Source organism: Phaenicophaeus curvirostris, chromosome 8 (assembly GCF_032191515.1).
Source record: "Phaenicophaeus curvirostris isolate KB17595 chromosome 8, BPBGC_Pcur_1.0, whole genome shotgun sequence".
NCBI classification, from domain to species: domain Eukaryota; kingdom Metazoa; phylum Chordata; class Aves; order Cuculiformes; family Cuculidae; genus Phaenicophaeus; species Phaenicophaeus curvirostris.
Genome location: NC_091399.1, coordinates 19,282,841 through 19,308,279, shown reverse-complemented (window position 1 = coordinate 19,308,279; position 25,439 = coordinate 19,282,841). Strand labels below are relative to the sequence as shown.

At 45.6% G+C, this 25,439-nt stretch overlaps 1 protein-coding gene across 1 annotated transcript in view; it reads left to right on the top strand.

Annotated features, from left to right (window-relative positions):
- The window catches only part of ACBD6 (acyl-CoA binding domain containing 6), a 90,518-nt gene that overhangs the window by 17,715 nt on the left and 47,364 nt on the right, over nt 1-25,439 (top strand). Inside the window, exons 4-5 of the mRNA XM_069862693.1 lie at nt 10,995-11,077; nt 23,142-23,247. Coding sequence (XP_069718794.1) covers nt 10,995-11,077; nt 23,142-23,247 — 189 coding nt within the window. The remainder of the gene's footprint in view (nt 1-10,994; nt 11,078-23,141; nt 23,248-25,439) is intronic.

Sequence of the window (25,439 nt, the reverse complement as noted above, 5' to 3'; positions counted from 1 at the left end):
ATTGAAATACAACAGTGCCAAGCTGCAAGCCTGTATTTTAGAGAGGCTGAAGTTTCAAAAGCAAACCAGCAATGCAAACAGTCACGTATTGAAACCTGCGCTGGAGTCCTGTACGGAGGTTGCCTGTGCTTTTGTATTCCTAAACTTCTTCAGAGTAAGGAATTATCATGACAAGGATTTATACTTCCTTTCTTTCTCTCTCTCTCTCTTTCCTTTTAAGCTGCCTGGCCTTGCTAAAAACATACTGCGTATTAAATACTCACTCTTACTTTTGCTTCTAACAATGTTAGCCCCTATTTTCCAGCTCAGATCCGGCAATGCTGATGCACTGTGTTGTTAGTGTACTGTGGGCAGCATAATATATTCTTTTGCAGCTATTTAAATGTAGCAGTGGCTGATTTCTGGAATTGCAAGCAAGAAAATGGTGGGGGGCTTATCATATTTTGCTAGCAGTGTAGTTATTTTGGTCAACCATTTAAGCAAAGGTGAAATATTTTTCCTTCTGAACACGTCAATGAGTTAATTTTCATCATCATGCACTAATTAAAAATAATACCTTGTACTATCTGGAATGTATTCAGAAAAAAAACCCCAAATAATCAAAGCCATAGCTCTGCCTTGCTGATGTTGAGTGCGTTGCTGTGGCATAGTGAGGTGTGTGGCATCCCAGCATCATGATTCCTAGCTTACTGGTGGATTAAGACTGCACACTAGCCAGATAGACCAGAGGCAACTGAAAAAAAAGAAAACAACCCAACCTAATAAATTTAAATCTCTCTCTATATCAAAATACTGGCATTCAGTGATGACAAGCTGTGACAGAATGAGGCAAGATACTTTGCTGTGTAGCTTTCGCTGCAGCAGGGGACCTACTTGCTTTTTTTTTTCCTCCTTATTGGATATCCAGAAGTAAGAGGCTTTGCTGTATGGCTGTAGCACAGGTAGTGGTCCCACAGCACCTGGTTGTTCTGTGATCCTGCAGCTGTGGGACACAGCTGAGCTCTGGGATCTTAAAATTGCCAGTGCTTTCCTAGCTGAGAAACCATCTCAGTATCAAAGAAGGGCCACCAGACCAGGTTTAAGTTGTTCTGGAGCCTCACCTGCAGGTTGGTGCTGCTATGGCAGAAAATGGATAGGTACCAATAATTCCAGGGAGAGCCCAAGTTCTTTGTTTAAACTGGGATGGTAAGGTTGAGTTTGTTAAGATGTCAGACCACAAACTGAAGTGGCTGAGATGCCACTAGGTATTGCCTTCTGCCATTTCTGCCTTGAGATGACAATTTCTGGCAAAGCAAGGAAGGGTTCTAAAAGCCATGTGCAGTTTTCATTTGTTGCAGATGTGCTCCTTCTCCCCAGCAACAAAAATGTGGATAATAAAAGTATGGAAAAGCCTGTTTGTATGAAGCAGCTAGCTGTGTGAGGCTGGAAGCAGAAGCGAGCAGTGTTGTGGCATGAGAAGTGACTCCACAGCAATCATAACTTCCCTGTTAAGTTCATTTCTGTACTGGATCTCCACTGGCTGAAAGTGAAAATTGGAAAATGAAGCTTTCAGTATCGCTGGGCAACAAGACAAAATTGGGGTGTGGGGAGGTTGCACCGTGGGCTTGCAGAGGGGAGGTGTTGAGCCCAGCAGGATGCTGTCAGGAGCTCTAGGAGCAAGCCCTGAGATGCAGTTTGGAGCTTGGGCAGAGGCAGAAAGCAGAGCGGGCAGAACGTTAGCATCATGTAACACAAGGTTTGAAACGGGAGGAAAACCAAATGGGAAGCTGCAAGGGGAGGACCAGGAGGGTAAGAGGTGCTTCCTCTGCTCATTCTTAGCTTCCTGCTGACCAGGTCGCTTCCCGAGCAGTGAGGAGCCTCCCTGACATCCGTGGACCCCTAGTATTTTCCTGGGCTCCCCAGGAACCTAGAAGAGACTGATTTAATGCACCCACATCCTGTTGCCCTGAATAGCAAAGTGAGGTGGTGGGTGAGGGTGGGAGGAGCAGGAACAGCCTCCCCTGCTTGTGGCATGAGGTGGCCTTTGAATTGCTCTGCAGGTTGCGCTGCAGCTCAGTGTAGCCTCTTATCAAACTCTCGCTCCTTTTCTGGCCAGCAACCCACCAGGTTGTGCTAGAAGCTTGACTGTTTAAAATGAGGAAGGGTGCAACCTCTAATTAAAAATCCAATTTTTCAAAGTAATTGAAGCAGTTACAGAACTTTCAACTTGCTGTGTCAGAGGCTGTTCAAAAAAATTCAGGAACTTGGGCAAAAATTATGGGTTTCTCTGACAGTAGAGTATGTCATGCCTTGGTTTTTAGGTGTGGAGTTGGAGACATCTATTGGATGATGTTCAGACACAGGAGTAGTCCATGTACTGTGCCGCTTCACATGGCTGTGTAAAGGCTGGGTTAGTAGAGGGAATGTGGTAATTAAAACCAGCATATGCTCTAGGTTAGGAGAAAATAGCTGTAATTGTTTTGTGTGTAACATAAGCAATAGGATAATTAAGCTGTTTCTTTAGTAAAAATATAGCTTTCTGTGTTAGAAGAAGGTTAACTGGTTATGTTTAGCTTGCTCTTTACCTGAAGTGTCAAGGAGGTATCGAGTGTAATTACTGGAGATCAAGATATTGTTTGGATGTAAGCTAACACATTGGTTAATGTCTTGTAAATGCTATATATCTCTTGGAGTGGAAAAAGTGTTGTTCTTTAAGAGAGCACGGATTGTCTAGTGCTCAGATACTTGGGCACTGCTGTGCCCGATTACTCGTGTCTTCAGAAAGGGTGGCACTCCTTAAATGTCTCTAGATCATCTTACAAGTGTTTTGAGCTGAAGTGAGGGACGCAAAGGCGTGTACCGGCTCAGGCACAGAGTCAGTGCGCAGCACTAGAGGCTGCTCAGCTGGCAGCTGCCTCCCGATCCTGCTGCATCCTTCCAGCTGAGCCTGCAAAGGATTGCACCGTAACTTAGGAGACCTTATGTTCCCGCTGGCACGCTCCGATCCTTCCCTTGCCCAAGTCTGAGGCCAGGGACCAGCAAAGATCTCTTCATTCTATCATTTCTGTCTGCAGAGCTCACAAATCCACCCCCTGCCTTCACAACCCAGATCTGTTAGAGGAAACAAATCTCAGTGGCGCTGGTCAAGCAGCCTTGGAGTGTTCCTTTTGCGGAGAGGGACTTGGCCTCTGCCACTGCTGTGATGCTGTCTGGCCCAGTGTCCCTCCAGCAAGGAGGAGATGAATATGTCAGCAGGCAGGCTGAGGGTGCAGGCTGATGTCCTGTCACCACTTTATACCTCAAGCTTCAGAGCGCATGTTTCAGCCCAAGTTACGTGGTCTTTCAGTATTTCCATATTTCTTGCCCATATGAACGTCTGTGCAAATCCATGACAATTAGTGACTGGTGTTAGATAAAAAAACCCAGCAATTACAGCCCAGGCTGTGTCGGTCTGTGTGCTTGGTCCCCTCTGCCTGGACACTTGTGGGTTTTTGTGTGGATGATGTGACAGAAGTGATTGATTGTTTGCAGGATTGACGATGCAGCGCTCTGTTCCCCTTCTGAAAGCTCCCAGTTTGTGCCAGCTGCCTCATGCTGGAAGGGTGCAAACAGCTTCACCCTTTAGGCTTCAGACACTGGGAGTCTGCAGAAAGGTGATGCGGGACAGAGTCTGCTGTTGGTCTCGTGTTTGCCACCTACATATCTGGGTTTCCATTTAAAGAGGAAAAAAGCTCCACAAATCGAAGCCTCTGCGTTAGTTTTTTTGATTGCACATATTATTTCATGCCATGCGTATGTTAAAACATATACAGTGGGTCATGAAATGATAGCTACTAGCAAGCATAAAACTTGCTCAAAATTACATTAAGCATTTTACATTCATTTCCTCTCCTCTGATCATCTTTACTGCTGATTTCCAACTGTGATGATGATGATGCACCTATTAATTAACTTGTTACAGGCTCAATGAGCCTTGTTTTAGATTGCAGCACTGTTTAACTCCGCAGCACAATCACATTAATTATGATACGCTTGCTTTTATTTTTTTTAATATAATCTGGACAGTATTTTCCCTGTCATACCTCGAGTTTATAAGGAGAAGTTCTGTGATGAGATTTAAAAGAACAGGAAACTTTTTTTTATATAGCCATTAATGGAATATTAACTAGATTTTCTGCAATATTTTGAACAAACAGACGTAATCCTATGGAGCATCTTGCCATTTTTTATGGGACAGCGTGCTCAGATTGTACAGATCCTCAGTGGTCGCTTGAAAACGCTCCAGGTGCTGAGTCATGTGCGTGCTCTGGCGGAGCTGCTGCTGGGAGCCAAGGCGGATCGGTGAGAGGGGAATATTAAAATAGCCTCTTTATGACTGTCATTAATATGGCTGGTGCGGAGGTGGCAGCAGCCTGTCACGAAGGGTGGCTTTGCAGCAGAGCCGACCCAGGAGGATGCCCGCAGCCGGCGGTGGTTTTATCTTGTTTGGATAGAGCTGCCTCCACTGCTCTGCAAGGAGTGGCGAGAAATGCTGAGCTCATGAATTTTAGTGGGGAAGAGGGGGTTTTATGAATCCTGTTCAAGTGTTTAATGCAGTGCCAAATTTATTGATAGTAAAAGAAATTCCTGTAGTAGCATCCCCTCTGAAGGGTTAATATTTGCTTTCCCTCCTGCTGCAGGTAGCTTGAGGTTCAGCCTAAAATTAGAAAGATACAGGTGGAAAACACCTTTGGAAGAGGTCATTGTGTGTCCTCATTTCATGCTTCATTAATGGCCCTGCCGGAGGACCCTCCTGCATTGTTCCGGGGTCAGGAGCCTCCCGCAGCTTTAGGGAGAGGGGACATCTCCTCCTTGTCCAAGGGCTCTCATCTTAGACCACCTGCATTTGGGGTGGGGCACACCCTCCTCCCCCTTGGCTCTGCTGGCACTGGCCTTAACCAGCGAAGGAAAAGGCAGCAGCAATTATGGCACACACAATTAACGAGCTTCTAATCTCCAGCCTTGCGTGTAATTGCTGCTGTCAAATACAATTAGTGTCTGCCCAAGTTCCCTTCCCAGGGGACGGCTGGGCTGGGGCACAGAGGGAGAGGAGGGGGACGAGTGGATGAAACTTTAGGAGAGTTTACGTTTTCTTGTTGCCTCCCTAATAATCCTCACTCCTCAAATTGTCCAGAAATGTTAATCCAGAGCATTACAGGGATGTGGTGCCCAGCAGGGCAGGCCATGAGGTTACTGTTGGGTTAACTCTGTGAAGCCTCTTCTGTAAAATTTGTCACCTGAGAATGCACCAGCTTAATTACAGCTCAATCAGCAACACTTGAGGGACTCCTGAGCTCATGTTCACGTGAGCCTGGTGGGGTTACAGGACGTTGCTTGCCCTGTGATGGCACCAAGACTGAAGTTGCTGATCCTGGCACACTGCCCTGGTGTAGTCTGGGAAGCTGGGGTGCAAGCTGATGTTTCTCCTGCTCCCACCAAGCCTCTAGAGCTCTGGACATCCAGCTCTTGCAGATCATCCAGCCTGGGTGGCTCAGGACCCTTGGTTGCACCCCAAAGCCCTGCAGGCACCCTGTGAGGCCAAGGCAGGTTTTGGTGGCTGCTGAAAGCTGCCACGTTCCCATTGAGCAGGGGGGTTCCCTGCGTTCAGCTTTCTGCGAGCTGGTGCGGAGCAAGGCAGCATCCGTCCCTGGCTCCAGTGCTCGGTCCTGTGTGGGGAAGGCAGGGACCACACCACACAGACACCTGCGGCTGGAGGAGGAGTGAGCTGTAGGAAGGGAAGTTATGCAGAATGGATGCAGATTGCAGTCTGCACTGTGTAGTCGCTGCTCGGAAACACAGTTTTGATTGTAGTAGTTTTATTGTGAGTGCTTCGTGTCTCCATCCCATAAAGCTGGATACAGCTGCTGCTCCGATTCAGTTGTATCCAGGCTCAGATAAAAAGAATAGAGTAAGCAGCGTCTGAGCCTGACCTGAGGTATTGGCTTCCATGCCCTGTGGTGGCTCTGGTGTGAGATTCTGATGCTTAGCTTGAGTTGGCTCACTTCTCTTTTTCCAAAGGGCATGATGATGAGGATCTGAAGTCTTGACCATTTTAAGGCCAGTGTAACTTTGAAGAAGAGTATTCTGATGTGAAGAACCTTTTTACTTTCTCTTTTTCTTAAAGATATATTTATGTGAAGCTCCTCAGAGGCTTTGGGTGTGGAGAAAAGCCAGAGTGAGCCGGGGAGTGATAGATGTGCTGTGCCACAACAGCCGTGTGCCTTTTCGAACAGCTCTTGCTACTGGGGAAGGGAGGGCATGTTGGACTCTGGGTAAAGCTGGGATGCCCTACCTTTAACCCATGCCTAGGATCGAGCTCTTCTGTTAACTTCAAGTCATGGTATGGCTTTTTTGCAAAGCTTCAGCTTGAACTTGCATTGTTCTGGCTGTTCTGCAGCATTTAGGCTGAACATTAGGAAAAAATTTTTCACAGAAAGGGTCATTGGGCACTGGAACAGGCTGCCCAGGGAGGTGGTTGAGTCACCTTCCCTGGAGGGGTTTAAGGGACGGGTGGACGAGGTGCTGAGGGACATGGGTTAGTGATTGATGGGAATGGTTGGACTCGATGATCCAGTGGGTCTCTTCCAACCTGGTGATTCTATGAACTTTGTAGGACTTTTCTGTACCTCCTTTTCTGTCAGGTTCATTAGTCCCTTGCCCTGCATATCAAATAACTATGCACCATTTGGTCCAGGCCAGTCCCAGCTAATCACCAGTGGTAAGTTCCCTTGCATCTCTGTAATGAATTCTGGCACATGAGGTTGAAGTGAGTCATCGGAAGGGCCCTTGGAATTGCCTTCTTGTTAAATCCATGGCAGCCTGGTTTGTGTATATTGAAACAGTGCTTGGGCTCGAAGATGAAAAAGAATGAATCCCTGTCAGGGACATGACAAGAGGTTGGCCCACCAAACCAATCCCTGGCCGGAAACTGCCGCTCTTCCTCTTAGATGATAATTGCTCTCCAAAAATGCAAGAAGTGACATGGATCCTGCTGTGATCACGGGAGACTTTTGAGTCCAAAATAGAAGGCGAACTCAAAACCCTCACAAAGAAAATGTTTATCTCTAATTGTTTTTCTTTTCCGTAATGCTTAGTATGATAAAACTATCTTCTTCTCCTTTATTTTTCAATCATGATTAGACTTTAATGTTGTTAAAGCTTATAAGTGAGTTTGAGCTTCTGTCTCCTTGAAGAGAAGATGAAGCTGAAATTGTCAGTGAGGCATTGGACGGGGTTTTTTAATGTGTCTGTCATTATATGTTAACCTCTGAACTGGGACACGACGTCTGCTTTATGGCTGACAACAATTTAAAGGTATACATCTTGACATCGTGGATAAAGGGAGAAGGGGGAGTGGAGGAAAAGAAATGAATTAATGATGTTAGCAAATATTAGTCCCTGTATTTCCATTTTGTTCCGAAAGTGGTTGTCAGGCTTTGAGGCCGTCTGGAGCAGCATTGTCAGTGACAGCCCGTCGAGATGCGATTGTACCTTGAATTGAGCCAGTCTTTTATTGACAAATACAGTGCACTGAGGCAGGGATGAGGATGCTCTGCTGTCTATTCCGGGAGGAGTGTGGCTTTTCTTCTGGCATTCCTGGTGACATTTGAGAAGAGTAGTTCTGGACTTAGTGAGGTTCCCTGCGCCATCCCTGAGCTCATCGGGAGTCAGGGGAGTTAAAAATGTATCTTAATGAGTACATATGCTGCATACTGAAGCATAGATTTGGCCATGATTTATGCTAGCTTTGGTCAACCAGATCCACCTCCAAAGTTAACTGTCAAGAGTAATAGTGACCTGATATCAGCCTAAATTGTACATGAGCAAGAAAGAATCAATGGGCAAGAATGGGGAGGAAACACAAGAAATTCCAGTGCCTCTTAAAGCATCTTTCACGCTTCTTTATGGTCTCTTCCCAAAGCTCTTCTGTCCCACTGCGTGTGCTTGGGCACTCGAGTGCAGTCCTCTGAGGTTTATTCCCATGCTGTCACAAATTCCCCCTTAATCCTGCGGTTTTTAATGGGCAATTTGAGGGCAGCCCCCTTATGCTGATGGAGCCCACAGTCATTTTGCCTTCCCTACAGCATCTCTTGTACCACCCTGACTGCAGATAATACTGCTGTCATCTCTCTTGGATTCAGGTTGCAAATTATGGGAGCCTGGGATCGTGTTATTTCTTAACTATCATTAGTTACATGTGTATCTGCAGTACTTTCCAGCAGTGCTTTCCAACAGTGCTGCCAGCAGTGAAAGAAGTTGAGATGGCTTAATTGAGAGCCACATAGTTAATTATTAGTGCCTTTTTTAAGAGAGAGAAAATTTGCAGTGTCAGTTTTTAATTTCATTGTGGTTTGCAAGGTAATGTGGCTTTAAACTCACTGGTCGTTATCTGTGTGTATGTAGCATTCACTTTATCTTCCCAGCCCTAAAAGCTCTTTTCTGGTATAGAAAAGTCAAAAGATTTAAGAAAGAGAGTGCATCTGCACGTTACTGATCCCTTCAACCAGTATGAGCAACAAATGAAAGCGCTGATTTCTGCTGGTGCAATAGATGTGATGTGGTTTGGAAGGAGCAGCTGCTTCTGTCCCACCTCTTTGAGAACCCAGTTTGGTACATCGTGCCTGTCCCTGGCATGCTGGGCAGTGTAGGTATTGGAAGTGGGTGGATGAGCTCATGGTATCGGCAAGTTGTCGAGGGCGGCTGGAAATAAACCAGTTTGTATCTGCATTGAGGCAGAGTTAACATCTTTGGGAAGAAGCGTTCCTTGTAGCCTGGACAGATTCCCCTTGGAAAGTCCCGTGGTGATGAATGGTGGAGCCACGATGCTGCCTTTCAGGGCTCTGCAGAGTAGAGGCATACATTAAATCCCGAGAGGATAATCAAGGCTTTTCCTGAGCATTTTTCATAACCTCGTTCTACATATTGTGGGCTATGACGAAGTTAGCTTGGTACAACATTCATAAATTGAATACTGCATTACCTCTTTCTGTGGGAAAGAGATGAGATAAAAGCTACTTGGTCAAAGTAACCTGTATAGGGATTAAGAGCCAGAGAAGTTTTTGTGTGAGGATTTTTGGGAAAGCCTTTATCAGTAAGTTTCCTGATGACCTTATGTGTACTCAATCAACATGATTAATCTTGGGTAGAAATGCATTGGTTGTGCAGAGGTGAACTTAATCCAGGAAACCTTTTTTACAATTTCTGCCTCTAGAAAGATGAAATGTGTTTTCTCAGGTGTCGTTTCTGACTTTGAAAAAGAAAAGCAACAACCGAAAACTGTAGTGGGAAGAGATTAAATAACATAGATATACATTTTTCTGTGGTTTCTGATACTGGTTGAATGACCACTGCCCTTCAGTATCATAGAAGCATAGAATGGTTTGGACTGGAAGGGACCTTAAAGCCCATCCAGTTCTAACCCCCTGCCATGGGCAGAGACACCTCCCACTGGATCAGGGGCTCCAAGCCCCATCCAACCTGGCCTTGAACCCCTCCAGGGATGGGGCAGCCACAGCTTCTCTGGACAACCTGGACCGGCGCCTCCCCACTCTCACAGGGAAACATTTCTTCCTAACATTAAAGAAAATAGACTGGCTGTGAACATAGCTTCCTATGATAGAAGTAACTGTTGCAATGTACTAGCAGATGATCAGAAATTAATTTTCTTTATAAGTGGTGTGGAAATAATTGATAGACAGCAAGATTCTCTGCTAAATAAGTTTTTAAGAGAGGCATCACACTGTAAAGACTCTGAAGCCCTTTCCCTTCAGGAAGGGGGAACTTCAGGTCATCTTTTGATCTGAATTAGAGAAAGCCTAGTTGCCATAGATTAGTTTTCAAAGCCAATTTCCTTTCTATTTTTTCTTACAAAAAAGTATGTCTGTGATATCTGCAAACCCAAGTATTACAGGTTTGGGCTGGTTGAGATGAGCTGAAAGGTGGAACTGGTTGGCTCAAACTGTGCAGCATGTAAAAGTAGATGTATTATGAGGAAACAGTAGATTGTTTTAAAACAAAAGCAGTCTAAGGAGCGAGAATTAAAACAAATGTAAGGATGTTTTGTTTAAAATGAAGATGTTTCTGGGTAGAGTTCTGATGAGGCAGCAGTGCTTTTTGGTGTAATCAGCAGAGTGTTGCATCTACTGAGAGCTTGCTAAAGGCTGGGACAGCTTGCCCTTTGCTTCTGATTTTATTCACCCCGAGTGTGATAGTCTCTCATCCCAGAAAGCCACAGAACTGCCCGCTGACGTTGCAATTAATGGGCTGATTTTCTAAGGAATCGCTGCTGTTAATCACAAACCAGTTTTAACGGCTTACCTGAAGAGTGAGGCACCAGGTGCCCTGGAGGAGTTGGGGTTTCTGGGGCCCTGCTCCCCCAAGAGAGTCAGGCACGTAGCCCTCCCTGGAAGTCTGGCATCAATGTCACGTCAGGCAATTGAAGGTCCCGAGCTGCAGGAGGGCTTTTTGAAAAGGTAGGGCTGAAGCTCCGTATCGATCAATCATTATTCTAATTGTTCTTTTCTATTATGGTGGGAATCATTCAGAATCCTAGAGTTCCTGGGAGTAAATCATTTGGAAATGCTGCCCATTATAAAATTTAATTTTAAATCTATATTAAATAGATTTATAAAGGCAAGCTTTGCAATCTAGTAACGTAATATGATGCCTCACTGAGGCTCATATTTTGGGTCCTGAGGGGCCAGGGCCAGGAGTGCAGTGCCTTTGGCTCGTGAGCTGGACGGCAAGGCTGCTGAGCCTGCCTTTTGGGTGACCCTTCTGAGGAGCATTGATCTGGTTTGCTGAGAGATCCAGGCACCAGATCTGGGTGGATTAGGGTCGTGGGGTACCCTCTGCCCAGAAGGTGAAGCTTCCAGAGGGCTGATCCCATCTCTGGGGCAGGCAAAGGGCCGCGGGGTGGGGCAGACTGGAACAGGGTGGGAGCCAGGATGCTGGACCAGTCTTTCTTTTTCTTTCAGGTGACAGAGAAGAGGGGAAAGGAAAGCAAAACTACATTTGGAGGCCCAGTTGTCAGCTCATTATACCAAGAAGAAACAATCAGGTGATTATCTGTACCAGGCTTCAGTTAAAACCAGTGTTTTTCTAATGCCATTTTGTTAAGCTTTTTTTTAATATTGCACTAGTGTGGTGGCAACTACAACAGGATAATAAATGACAGGAAAGAACTTTTCAGGTCCATAATCATTTAAATCAATAACTGCCTGTATCATTGCCAGGTAGTAACCTTTCCCTAGCGCAAGATGTGGGGGAAGGGCAAGGCTTCCCATTTTTCAGTTATATGGCTAAAAAAAGGTAATATTGGAAATTTTTAATAGAAAGCTATTCAGACACTACCTCTTTCAAATAGTTATTTCTTTACCAATACATTCATTAAGGATCGTTCAGTGAAGGTTTTAACGTTGGACAGTGTTTGCCTTCAGGGAGAGTTTGTACCTTATATCAAATTAATTTTTTCTAGCTGCTGCAGCCAGCATGGCAGGAGCGCATTTACTGGACTAGAATGGCTGCTATTTAAAAACTGTCAAGGTGCAAGCAGTAAGTGACATTAGCTACTGGATAAGGACAGCTGGGTGTTTTTGTTTGGTTGGTTTTTTACTGTTCCAGACTACTAATCATGAGTATAATATTAACTCCAATACCTAAGTGATTGCCTGGAGGGTCTTTCAGAATACAGCATCGTATTTTTAGTTAAAATGAACAGTCAGGGAAGACTAAATTTTTGAGCAGTATTTGCTGTCACGTTGCAGTCACCTATTTATGTGTATGTGATCCCATTTGTTTTATTGACTGTCTCGCATCATTTTAGTCTCAGGAAATTAAAAGATAAACAGATTTCTCTACACAGCTTCCCAAGCTTGCTGAGAACTTTCTCGAGGTGTTAAAACTCTAACACAGCGTTTCTTTGACTTCTTGTCGCAAACCAGTGAAAAATAAATCTTGAGCAGGTGGCTCCAAATCCTTTGCAAGGAAAAGAAATTGCTATAGCTGTTCTGTGTATGCAAACAGGGTGACAGTTCTGTGTTCCGCCGTACTGCGAGCACTTCTGTTGGTGTTGCAGTCTGCTTTGTAGCAAGATGGAACAATTGGCCAGGAGTAGCCGTCTCTGCCTCGCACGGAGAGCCAACACGTCTCTTTAACTTCCTCTTGGGTTTTGACCGCAGAGGTGGTCAGGTTTGGCTCTGGTTTAACATAGTCTTTGAGGAATAGCTAGGCACAAGCTCCATTTTCATCCCTGCTGTCAATGTTTGTCTCAACCAGCATCCTTAATCTCATAGCTTGACCTTGTGGCTTAAATTCTGTTTGATCTCTTCTTTTAGGAGCAGAACATATCAGTGCTGCCTGGTGCTGGGTGCTAGGTGTGTGCTATGCTTAGTTCTCCAGTGCTATCCCGAGTACTGCCCATAGCTGCTCTTGGATATGAAACACAGCACAGTATACAGGAAAACAGTTTGTCCCGGTTGGTTTGACTAGCCTAAATATTCTGTCATGGGTTTGGGTTTGTTTCCATGGTAACATCACTTGTGCAGGACTTGAATATGAGTGCAGTTTGAATACATTTTTTCCAAACATACCATGAGGAACGTGTGTGCTGTAGGTCGGTACAGCGTCGCCGTTGTCCTTACAAAGTGGGGCTGTAGGCGTCTCTGACGCCGCTGGAACAGGGTGATTCTGCTGAGAGTGGGTTCAGTGACTGCTGGCAGAATGGAAGCTGATGTGGTCCATTAGCACAGCTTGGCTCACAGGCATCAGTGTCTTGAGTTGCGAGATAGGAAGAGAGCAAGCATCGTTGTAGTCTCACCCACAGGCAGGTCGTGCAGCTTCAGCTTTCTTGGTGCAGTTGCCTGTTACTATGGGATTTGTCTGCTATTCATTTTCTTACTGTAACAGGGAATGCGCGCAAGTATAAGCGCATCTCAAACGGTGATATTTATAATAGAATCATGGAATGGTTTGGGTTGGAAGGGACCTTAAAGCCCATCCAGTTCCAACCCCGTGCCATGGGCAGAGACACCTTGGGTTGCTCCAAGCCCCATCCAACCTGGCCTTGAACACCTCCAGGGATGGGGCAGCCACCACTTCTCTGGGCAACCTGTGCCAGTGCCTCACCACCCTCATCATGAAGAATTTCTTCCTAATGTCTAATGTAAATCTTCTCCCTTCCATTTAGTAAAAGCATAGCCCTTAAGAGCAAAATTGCACTGGTACCAAATCTGTGAGCAGGTGAGCCAAAGACAGATGGCTCTAGCCATTCAGTTTGGCAGCCAAGTTTATCCAAAGCATGGAGTGAATTAGTGGAATTGCCACTCACCTGACAAGGGTGACTGTCTTGAGGCTGTGGGTGGTTACTTACAGGCATGTAAGGTTAGCCTTCAGTAGTGCTCCGGTGCACCTGTAAGTAGAGGGTAGTCTTAAAAAAAATAAAGCACTTTTATGTAGAGGAAGAATATGAAAATGTTTAAGGGGAAAGAAAACTTAATAGCTTGAGCCAGGACAGACTTAAACACATTGATAGTTAGAGGTGAGTCCCATCCTCAAAGCTCAGTGTGTATGTGTGTTTGTGAGCCCGCACAGGCAGGACACAGGAACAACCACAAAACCCTAGAGGAAATACAGAGAGTAAATTTCTTTTTGTTACCTTGCCAACTGGAGGATCCCTGGAGCAGCACCTGGGCCGGGGCACACAAGCAGGGGTGCAGGCACCACGGAGCTCAGTCTGTGTTCGAGGATCACTCAGCCTGCTGATTTCACCTGTATTTCAAGGATTCACACAGGCGTAGTTTCCCACTGTGCTTTGATCTTTCCCACAGCAGGGAAGCAATTTCAAGTGTGTTCAACAGGGTGCCTCTAAGTCTGTCACAGGCCTGTGTCATCTAAACATAGAGGTTCTACTTGTCCAATACACAAGGCTAGTATATATATACTATGTGTATATATATGCTATGTATACTATCTCTACATATATATACTAGACAGTATAAGCTATGTGCTTTTCTACACCCCAGCTGCAAGTCACTTGACTGTATTTTTGGTCCTTCTCACCAATCTTCTTTTCTTTTCCACACAAATGCTACCACAAAACCAAAGATCTGAGAAAAGAAACATAAATGCAGACTGTTTTATTGAGTCAGTTGCCCATGATGGGCCTACAGAAGCTTTACAATGAGCCTGCAAATACTGGAATATAAATCAAACCACTTTAGTCTCTGTTTCCCTGGGCTGTTGATAGAATAAATATTTTCTAGTTACAGGATCATGTTAAGGAAGCCTGGAATAAGCCAAGTAAACTTTTTGTGTGTACTAAAAATCTAAAACTCAAGCCCACATCAGCCCTGGGTTCTGACAGACTGCTGAAAGCAGTTTCTCAGCAGACGTTACTCTGCCAAACGCAGCCTACCTTTGCCCTTTAGGATTCTGCTGATGCAAAGGCAGGAAAAGGCTGCCTAATTTATCTGGAACCTGGCATCGCCACAGCCTCGCCTCGCACCGGGAGTCAGATAAGAATGCAAGTGCAGAGTTTTGAAGGTTCCCCTAAATAGGTTCACTTATTTTATTCTTACCAGAAGCTTTTAAACAGTTTATTAAATGATCCTCCAAGCCACTGCTGTTTAATAGGACGATGAGAGAGATTGTTTTAATTAGTATAAACTGCTACTTTACCATCCGCAGTAAATTCCCAACCAGAGCAGCAATGCCTTTGCTTTCAAACTGTGTCTAAAACTATGTATAATTAATGCTTATATTCTCTTTGTGGAATTAAATGCTTGGGTTTCAGGGTGCAAATTGTAAATGTTGGACAACGCGGAGTTACCATACCCTGCCCTAAAGTCAGGTGGATCAGAAGCAGGAGGAACTGGGATGGTGCCAGGGCTGATTTTGCCTTATCACTAATTATCTCAAATGTTTCTGCTTTGGGAACGAGATAGAAAATGGTCAGTCTGGCTCACAGAAGTACATTGCACTGATTCCATATAAATTCAAGAGCATCCGTAGAAACGGGTTATACTGATCTAATTAAATCAATTTAGAAAGAGATTCAGTTAAATCAGTGCAATTTGTGTGTTCGTAGATCAATCCTCAAATCAGGAGACGGTCTCTTGAGTTAATGAGGCGTAGCAGTTATTTACTTTGGGGTGCTGGGCACTGGTCATCAATTAGGAGTCATTAATAAACCCTGGCAATAAAGAGCTCAAGTACCCCCAGTGACTAATGGGGAGCGGTCGGAGAATGTATTAGCGTAGAGCTCTGCCTCTGTGTTTTTCTGCGAATCACTTGTCTCACTTGGGGCATTACAAAGAAATAACGTGTGCTGGTGACTGATGCTGGGACTTGGAGATTCCCCTGGAAGGAAGGATTTAGGAATGATCTGCGACTTCAGGCTGGGTATAGCAGTGGGGGTTTTTACTGCTACATAAAGCTTTATGTCTCTTTTCTGGTCTTATTACCAGAACAAAAGCAGTAGCGATTGAGCTCTTTCATGATCAAATAGCTATAATTACAGTTTCACAAACCTGGGAAATGAGCAGTGAGATGAGGTTGACTGATGTGTCACCAGTATAAATCTAATCAAAGACACAAACTGAGGGAGATGCCAGAAATACCATAGCACTGGAAATTCAACTTCAGTTATTTTTCAGTATTCTTTTAAAGCAGGGACGAGAGGGTTGCGTTGCGTGAGTGCTTCAGCAAACAAAAGCATTGACTTGGCAGATGAAGAATGTGGAATAATGTTGCCGAATGCCCGTGTCCCTTTCCCCTTCTTCTGCAGGAGCCCTCCTGCGCTCGACCGTGGGCTGCTTCCATGCAGCCCGACGTGCTGGGATGGGAACGACATCCGCTGTCCTGAGCTATGCTTTACACTTCTGCCAAGCCAAAGAAGCCCTTTGCTGGTAGAAACTTCCACCCTTTACATTTGGGAACGACCCTGCTCGATCCATTTAGGATTGGGGTGCAGAGCAGGAACCCCTCATATTTGGGAGCCCTGCTGATGCCATGTAATCTATCAGAATTATATTAATCCCACTAACGCAGCCGCCATCTGGCCCTGCTGCTGGGCCGGCTCGCGCGAGCCCCTGTGATGGATGGCCTCGGGAATTGATTAGTTGTTGTGCGAGACAAATGAACTGTTTTGGCAGAAAATACCAGAGGTCGCTGCGTGTGGTCAGGCACAAAGGCTGCTGAATTTTAAAGAGCTGTTTCCAGTATCCATTGCAAGGATGCCTCTTTGGAGCGATGACGGCTTTTGAGATGAGTCCGGCACTCCGGAGCACGGTTGAGGGTTTGTTCTCTCCCTCCTTTCGGAAGCACCAGCGCTGGAAATGAGAGCAAAGCTGGAGAGAGGCGAGAGCCGACATCGTTGCCGTGTTGGGAATTACAGGCTCGTGCTGGTATTGTGTGTGCGTTTGGGTGGCTGTGCCACAGATGTCTGTCGCTCACACAAATGCTGGGCCGGGCAATCCCTACGGAAGAGCTTTCCTGGTTGTGCAGAGCCCAAGCAGCCTGTGGTGTACTCAGCCGTGGTGCGTCTCAAACAAAACACCTGCGAGTCCAGGCAGCTGGGGCCTGGGATTTTTCCAGGTCTGTGTTGTTTAGAAATGGATGCTCTTGTGGTGATGGTTAGCGGACAAGTCCCTGACTTCAAGATGATTGCCAAGTTTATTGCTTCTCCCCCTTTTATTGTCCCCTGGAGGGGTGACCCTTGGGGCTTTGCTTTGTTGTGCAAAAGCGCCGCTTGGCCCAGGCCTGCCTTCCCTTTGGGAGAGCGCATCCGGAGACGGCTCCTTTTTGGGGTTTTCAGGGCCACCTCCCCTCCGGTGCTGCTGCTAATCTACCGAAGTGTGGCGACGGGTGGGGAATTGGATGACACATGTCTCGCTACGTCCTGGGAGCTCTCGGAGAGCGGCACGCGAGTGTGCCAGCAAGTGGGCAACACTTCCCCCGGGACGGCCTGCCGGTTCGAAATAAACTTGAGTTATGGATTTATTCAGCTTGTAAAACCTCAGCTGGCATAAATAATTGAGAAAGCAAAGGTTTGTCTTTGGTGCATACCTCAGGGACCTGCTCCTGCCTTCCTCCCTCCCACCACGCTTTCTTATGAAAATGATCCCAGTTGCACTCATAGATAATAACAACACCAAGCAATTAAAAGCTATGGGTGGCTGGAGAGAGGAGAAAAGGTTCAGTTAATGAGCTTTTCCTCTTCCTGTGCCCAGGAGAGCCTCAGAAGTGACGAAGCGATTAAAGCAAAGAGATAATTATAGATTATGTGAAAATGGGTCCCTTGGGGGCTGAGGGCCTCGACATAAACAGTAAGTGTTGCGAGTGTTGCGAGTCTTTCTTGGCTCCCCGCGTGCCGCCTGCTCCCGCTCGCTCGGCAGCGCCGTGCCAAGCAGACTGGCAAAGCCACCTGTTAGAGGCACCCAGGGCTGCTCTGCAGCAGGGCCACTGGGATGTGGCTTGGAGCAGCCCTGGGAAAAAGGGAGAAGACGCCCAAAGTAGCAGCACCTGATCGCAGCCCTCTGCCCAGAGCTTTGTACTGGAGGTAACCTGTGAGGTGGGAAGAAGGGGCCAGGGCAAACCTGGACAATGCTCTCTGCACGAGGGTAGAATATCTCAACTTCACATCTCTTCTCTGCCCTTTTCCATGCCAGTCTCGGTGGCTCTTTAGGAAGCAAATAGGTTTACAGCACTCCAGGTAAGAAATGAAGGCTGATTAACCCGTGGCAGATCTTTTCCATGAGCTGTTTAAAACCTGTTGGCTCAACATGTGTTTCGGACAGCTTATGAAGAAGGCTTGAGAAGCCTTCCAAGCCTGCGAAGAGGGGGCTTGGCTTAAGTCCTTCCACATCCGTTTATTCAAGGATAAAAAAAGCTGCCCATATGTTACCTACAGGAAACAGATACAATTCAGCTCAAGGTTGATCGGTTAGTATCTCTTATTGGGAATGCGGGAGAGCAGAAGAAAGCAGCTTCGGGAGCTGAACGTGTGTCAGCAAAGGAGTAGAGGAACCCTTCTGGCCATCCTCAGGAAACGGATGTAAAGAGGTTCACTGTGTCTACTGACAGTCAAGTGGTCCCTGACTTAAAAACTACTTTTTATCTCAACAAGAAGAGCCAGTACTTGTATACCACAGAATCTGACACAGAAGCAGAATTGCGTCCAAGACTTCCTTTTAGCCATAGGTTTTTAATAATCGTACGCATCTCCAGGAGGTTGAGTTTCACAGTCTGTGCCCTCTGATGATGTCTTGAATGCTGTATTTTTATTTAAACTGAGATTTTTGTAAAAATACTGACAGAAATACTATGGGTTCCCCTCTGCTCCAGCATCATCTGAGCAATGTCTTTGCAGTGCACTTATTTTGTATTTCTGATGTGCTTCTGTCTGGTTTTAGACTGTTTCTGCCAGTTTCTGGGCCTTGCTGCTGACTCTTACAGGAGTGCAAATTCCTGCTAGGAACCAACCCGATAAAAATACTGCATACTTTTTGGGTTTTTTCTAGCTGCTACGGTGGAGGGATTTTTCCCTATGTACACACGCATATGAAATAAAGAGGAAAACAAACCCTCAGTTGCAAGATTTTCAAGCTGTGTTTCTTATTTGTTCTGCACAGTTTGGAATGCAAAGTCAGCAAATAACAGCAACTTGTCTTTATTCCATTCAAGTGGAATTTTTTTCCCTAGTATTGGTCCTTCCAAAAATCTGATTTTAACTCCTCTGAGTTCTTTTCTCAGTTTGCCTTCCTGGTTTAACACACAACTACATCAAATAGTTTTAAATGTCTGGAGTGCAGCCTTACGTAACTGTTTTGTTTGCAGGTGAAATGTCTTCCTTACGACTGTGTGGGCTTCCCTCGAATCTGTTCAGGAAAGGGCTCATTTCTCTTTGTTAATATTTGTGGGAAAGTTGGAGATAATAGGTGTAAATGTTTTTTAAAGGGGACATCAGGAGTAGAGGAATGGTTTAAAGCTTGAGAAATAAATGTAGAGTATAAAGACAGAATTTCCCCAAACCTTATCTTCAGGTGGGGAAATTGCTGTTCTGGATTAAATCCATTGTGCATGGAGACTTCTGAAAGAAAAGTGGTTTTTTGGAAGGAGGATATATTTTTTCAGCGGTGGCGATTCCAGAAAAACTAAATCATATCCAAATAGCTGTGTCAGGTCATTTCCCCCTTACAGACAGTAATATCCTTGGGAAAAGACTGCAGAAGTCCTGGCTGGAGGCTGTGGTAGGAAGACTGCTTGGCCTTGGTACGTCAGTGTTCGCAAGCCCTCTCTCTTCTGGCGCAGAGCCTGTGGCGCGCTCCCCGTGGAGCAAAGTCGGTCGCTGTATTGATGCTGCGTACGTCCTGGTGCCTCTGGTGCTGCCAAGCAAGGTCTGGCAGGGCGATGGGGAAATGCCAGTGCACAGGCTGACTGGGTGGTATCGCTGCTAGGGACAGAGGGCACAGCTGGAGCTCATGGTTGGGACACAGAAAACTATCCAGGAGTAATTGAGGGTGGTTGCGGACTTCCTTAGCAAGGACTGGGTGCTACAGAAAAAAGTAACCTATAGTAAGTGAAGCGTGCGTGGCTGTGCAATGGGGGAAATGCTGCTGGAACCAAGTTACTGTACTGTCCTTTGAATAGCACCGCTCAGCAGCCAAGGCTGTGTTGAAGTGAGTGAGCTGGGGTTGTTTAGCCTGGAGAAGAGGAGGCTGAGGGGAGACCTCATTGCTCTCTACAACTACCTGAAAGGAGGTTGTGGAGAGGAGGGAGCTGGGCTCTTCTCCCAAGTGACAGGGGACAGGACGAGAGGGAATGGCCTCAAGCTCCACCAGGGGAGGTTCAGGCTGGACATTAGGAAGAAATTTTTCCCAGAAAGGGTCACTGGGCACTGGCAGAGGCTGCCCAGGGAGGGGGTTGAGTCACCTTCACAGAATCACAGAATCACAGAATCACAGAATAACCAGGTTGGAAGAGACCCACCGGATCACCGAGTCCAACCGTTCCTACCAAACACTAAACCATATCCCTCAGCACCTCGTCCACCCGTGCCTTAAACACCTCCAGGGAAGGTGACTCAACCACCTCCCTGGGCAGCCTGTTCCAGTGCCCAATGACCCTTTCTGTAAAGAATTTTTTCCTAACGTCTAGCCTAAACCTCCCCTGTCGGAGCTTGAGGCCATTCCCTCTTGTCCTGTCCCCTGTCACTTGGGAGAAGAGGCCAGCACCCTCCTCTCTACAACGTCCTTTCAGGTAGTTGTAGAGAGCAATGAGGTCACCCCTCAGCCTCCTCTTCTCCAGGCTCAACAACCTTCCCTGGAGGGGTTTAAGGGACGGGTGGACGAGGTGCTGAGGGACATGGGTTAGTGTTTGATAGGAATGGTTGGACTCGATGATCTGGTGGGTCTCTTCCAACCTGGTGATTCTGTGATTCTATGAAGAGTTTGGGCTGACAAGGTAGATCTAGAGGGACTTCCCAGTATATCACATCAGCCTTTGTTAGTGGGGGCAGGCATGTCTCATAACCTCCATCATGGATCTGTCAGGCTCCGTCTTGAGCAATATAAGCTTTTGCCTTCTCCAATCCTGCCATGAGTTTCTTTTTTCCCTGAATTTCGAAGTAATTGTATCTAAAGCATGCAGTGACCTGTTTCCCAGGAGTTTGTCTAGTGTACAGGCAAGACCTCCTTAAATGAGTTCCTGAGAGACTGGTTAAGGAATTGGAAGACTTCTATTATGTCCCTTGACCTACACATGGAGCCTGAAGTCTTGTGCAGCATCCAGCTCTTTGCTAGAATGGTGCAAGTCAGCTATGAGGAAGGACTGCTTTTGTGCAAATAATAGGGGTGATGTATAGGAAAACAGTGCTACGAAAGGAGCAAGCTGAGAGAGAGGTCAGTGGAGGTGAATTCTTTGTTGAAAGTAGCTCTTTTACTGCAGGAGCTGAATGTCAGCACTTCTCCCCACCTTTTACTGTACTGAGGAAGGATACAGGTGCTTGAGGTTTGAAGAGTAGAGTGTAGCTTAGTAAGCCAGTTGTGTAATAATAAAACTGGAAGATAAAGTTGTGTCATGGAGCTCTGCCCTGATGGGAGCAGGGGACATGGTCTTGGTGACATTGGTATTTTCATTGTTGATGGGACTAGGAGTCGAAGAGCATCACTTTTTGATTGTAACCTGTTGCTCAAATGCAAATAACATTTAGATTTTACTTTTCTTTGCTCTAATGTTCACCAACTTGCAAGGTTCAAGACCATTTCCTTTGAGGCTGTCAAGTATGACTTCTGCTTCAGCATCCAGACTACCTTAAATTGAGGTGATGGAAAACTGGGGATTTCAGAAAAGGCAACAAACTTTGTGTTTAACTCTTGTGAAGCCACAATGTTCCATAGCAACACAGATGGGATGCGCTTAAGCCATAGATTTCATCTGGACACTAGAAAGACAGGGTAGTATGTGGGCTTCTGGTTTACTTCTGGAAAACCAGTGACCTCTTTTCTTTACATCTTAATAGGAACACAGTTGTATCAGTGTTGAGCACACCCCATCCCTGGAGGCATTCAAGGCCAGATTGGATGGGGCTTGGAGCAACCTGATCAGTGGGAGGTGTTGCTGCCCAAGGCGGGGAAGTGGAATTGGATGGGCTTTAAGGTCCCTTCCAACCCAAACCGTTCTATGATCTATACCTAAAGTTATTCTTGTAAATGTGCCTCGTGTTAGTATGGCATAGCCTTCATTCCATAGGAAAATCATCTGTATTGGAATAAATAACTTTCCACGGCCATACCAGCATGGACGGTAGGAGAGTTGTGCTTTCTTATCAATACTGGTGTCGGTAACTTCCCATTGTTATATACACGGGTGCAGATTTATACAGCTGGATGAAAATGTCTTCGTTCCACTCCGTGTCTTTGCTACAGATGCCTAGCATTTGCTTTTTTAAACTCAGCTCTGTAGCTCCAGTCACTCATACAAAGCTTCTTTGTCATGTTTTAAGTATCTGTGAAATGTCTTTGGTTCATTAGAGGTTCTCTTTGGGGATAAGAACAGAACTTTAAGGTGCATGAAGCCAGGGTACTGCTTTTACCTCTAGAAGAAGCTGTGGGTATAACTCAAGCACCTGTGAGACCACAGCTTGTGGATCTTTCTGCCTGCAAGCAGGTCTAAGCAAGAACGCAGTGTTGTCCTGGCACAGACACGTGCTGGTCCCTCTGCTGAGGTCACGGTCAAGTGTCGTCGTAACACATCAGTACCAAAAGGAGCGTGGTGGGGTCACTTGCAGGCTGGTAAATATAGAAATAAAACTAACCAGACCCCATGAGCAGGTTCCAGGATAAACACCATAGATTTCACAAATCCCTGAATTGTTACTTACCAAAGAGCGCCCAGTCATGTCAAGCGCCTGTTTTAAAGCCACCAAACAAAGTACTTGCCCACTGCTGACCCCTTCACACATGGAGAACGAAGTCGTAGAACTTGTCCTTTAGAGAGGCCAAGAGTATGAATGGGTTAAAGAAGTGGAAAAAAGCCCTGGAAAAGACTAATAAATACGCTCATCTCGTTGCAGTCTCTGGCTACTGAAATCCTTAAGCCACCAAGTTTCTGAAGCTGGGAGGATCTAACTGGGAACAGATTACTTTGCATGTGTCTTGTTTCTTCTGCACATTTCTCCAAGCCACCTTTAGTGGCCACTGTCTGAGACAGATGGCACCTAAAGAGCCTTTGGTCTGACCCAGAGGGGCTGTTATAAGGTTGTGTAGCAGGGAGAAGAGCAGCTTTAGCCTTTTATCTTCTGTGGAATTGCAGTGATTTATACCAGGACCTGAACGTGGGTCTTGCTGTCTTACTGTGTAGACTTCCCATGCCAGGTCACAGGAGTGAGCTGACTTTTGCCCTGGTGTAATACTGTTAAAAATAACCTTTGTGTTCTAGGAAGCAGAATCTTCTGTCTCTTACTTTGGAAAAAAAACACATTATTCTGCGTGTGCAGTACTAGGTGTCTGTGTCAGTCCAGCAATCCTCTTGAAATGTCTGTAGCAAAGTTAAAGCATCCGATGTGTATTGTGGCCTTTGCGTTGTGCAGTAACGTGGTGCTTTCTTTGCTTTTGTTTCCTGACTAGGGAAGAGGACAAGAACATTTTTGATTACTGCAGAGAAAACAACATTGACCATGTAACCAAAGCCATTCAGTCACAAACAGTGGATGTGAATGTCACAGATGAGGAGGTATGGGGAAAAAGATAAAGACCATCAATCTTATAACTGTTTGGTGTATGAATCCTCTGCCACTCTCTGGTTAGGTTTGTTATAACAAGGTACTACAACAGCTGGACAAATGCTTGGTCATTGAGATGGGGATAATCTATTTGAGAATAGGCTGCCACTGGATTTCTGGTAGCGTGGATGTACTAACTGTGATGCCGTAGTGTATCAGAAGCTTACTTTTTATGTTATTTTCAGCAACACCAGCAACCCCTTGTGGCATAAGATCTTCTGAATACCCCACAATCTTATACACTAAATGTGGTCCAACAGAAGTAGGAAGTGAGGCTTTTTTGACCAATGAACTCTGTTTATGGGTGAAGTAGGTTTCTGCCATGCCACCAGCTTTTCATCATTCCCACGTGAAGGGCGAATGAGTGACACTGACTTTCCAGCTTCACAAAAACAGTGGTATCATCCAGTCTCCTTTGCTCATCAGACTCAAAACACCATTTCCCAAAGGGAGATAGCACAGGCATTGCCAGAAGACTCAAGAAAAAGGCAAATGTCTAAGATTGTGAACTGACTTGATCCTTTTCTTGGTGCTGCAGACAGTTTGCAGACAGTGATGCAGATCCTTTTCGCCTGATGCAGTTTCCCGTTGATGCTTCAGGAAGTGTAGTAGTACCAGCTTTATCACCTTGGTTTCCATGCTCGCATACTGCCACCTAGCCCTGCTCCTGGTCCAGCATATGGGCAGCTACTTTTGCCCGCTGCTTTCCAGCACATTGTGTTTTGGTGAACAGATGAAGTGCTTACACATTCATAGACTGAGACGCCACAAATTCAGTTGGGTTCTCCTGTAGCTCTAAGCAGATTTCTGCCCTCTGAGCCATGACAGCCCCGGCTGGGGCTCTGAATGCTGATGGCAGGGCCTTTTATTATTAATCAGGAATTCATATGAATTAATTTTCAGAGGAGAGGAAGGAGGGTGTTCACGATCAGGGTTGGAATTACACATCATAAGTTCAATGAACTGAAACTGTCATGTGCCACACAGGCACTGCAACAGCGCCATTGCTGAGCTCCGTCCCTCCTTCTGCTGGTCACAGGTTACGGAAGGAATGTCCAGGGCTGGCCCACCGAGCACAGCTGGAGTCCTTTCATTAATAAAAGCTCAGTTTGAGGATCACGTACTTGCTATAAGTGTTTAATAGCATCATGTTAGGCTTCATTTCCACTGGCAAGATGCTCATTTTCAGCAGCATTCAGAAGCTGGTACCTTCCTTTGTGTTCAAGCAACAAATGTGTTTGGTTTTTATCTGAAGAAATGTTGTTTGGGGTAAGATGGCTGAACTGTTTTATGCTTAGAGCCACATTTGAGAACTGCCAGGTGACAACCTCTTTGGGAATTATCCATGAGTCTCTAATGTAAGAGAAGACCTATTTCAGAACGAATAACTGTTAGCATGTGACTATTGCAGAGCGTGGGATTGCTTCAGCACAGATGAGAGCTGACAATCCTGTCTGCCTGTGAAGGACTTGATGGAAAGATTCCCACTGGTGCAAAATTCCCCCAAAGGTGAAATTCTCACAGCCTAAAGACTTTTGGTTTACCCCTGCAAACAGCAATGTAAGCACCAGGGGTTTTTTGGCAAGTACTGGCTTCCTTACACTTCACTCTAACCAGTCCAAAAAGAAAAATCTGAGAAAAATACTTATCTCATGCCGTGTTAAGGAGCTGAAACCATTACCAATGTTGTTCTGTATCCAAATGTGTTCTTCACTGTCTGGAGGGTTGCTTATTTTCCAATATCGTGCAGATTGATTGAAGTTTTAGAACCCATTTTAGTCTGGAGATAACCCAGATCAAACCTTTGGTAGTGAAGTGTATGCAAGCATAATCTTCTCATTTTTATGAACTATTTTAATGTTACTGTAGGAATACGTCCTGCCATATACAAAAGATGCCTCTCCTAGCCCTCTGAACATAACTCACACTGTCAGTCCTTTGATTTAAATGCATATAAATTTAAAATGGCAGCAGGAATACATACAAAGAGTTAACTTGTTACGGAATGAAATCTACTGAAGTACCAAATAATCTCATGCTAAACTCCAGAGCCACAAGACTCAGCCTCTCCTTGTACAATAAAGACTTGACTGAGGTTGGGAGGTGATTAGATTGTATTTCCATGTGATGTGTTAGTACTGGA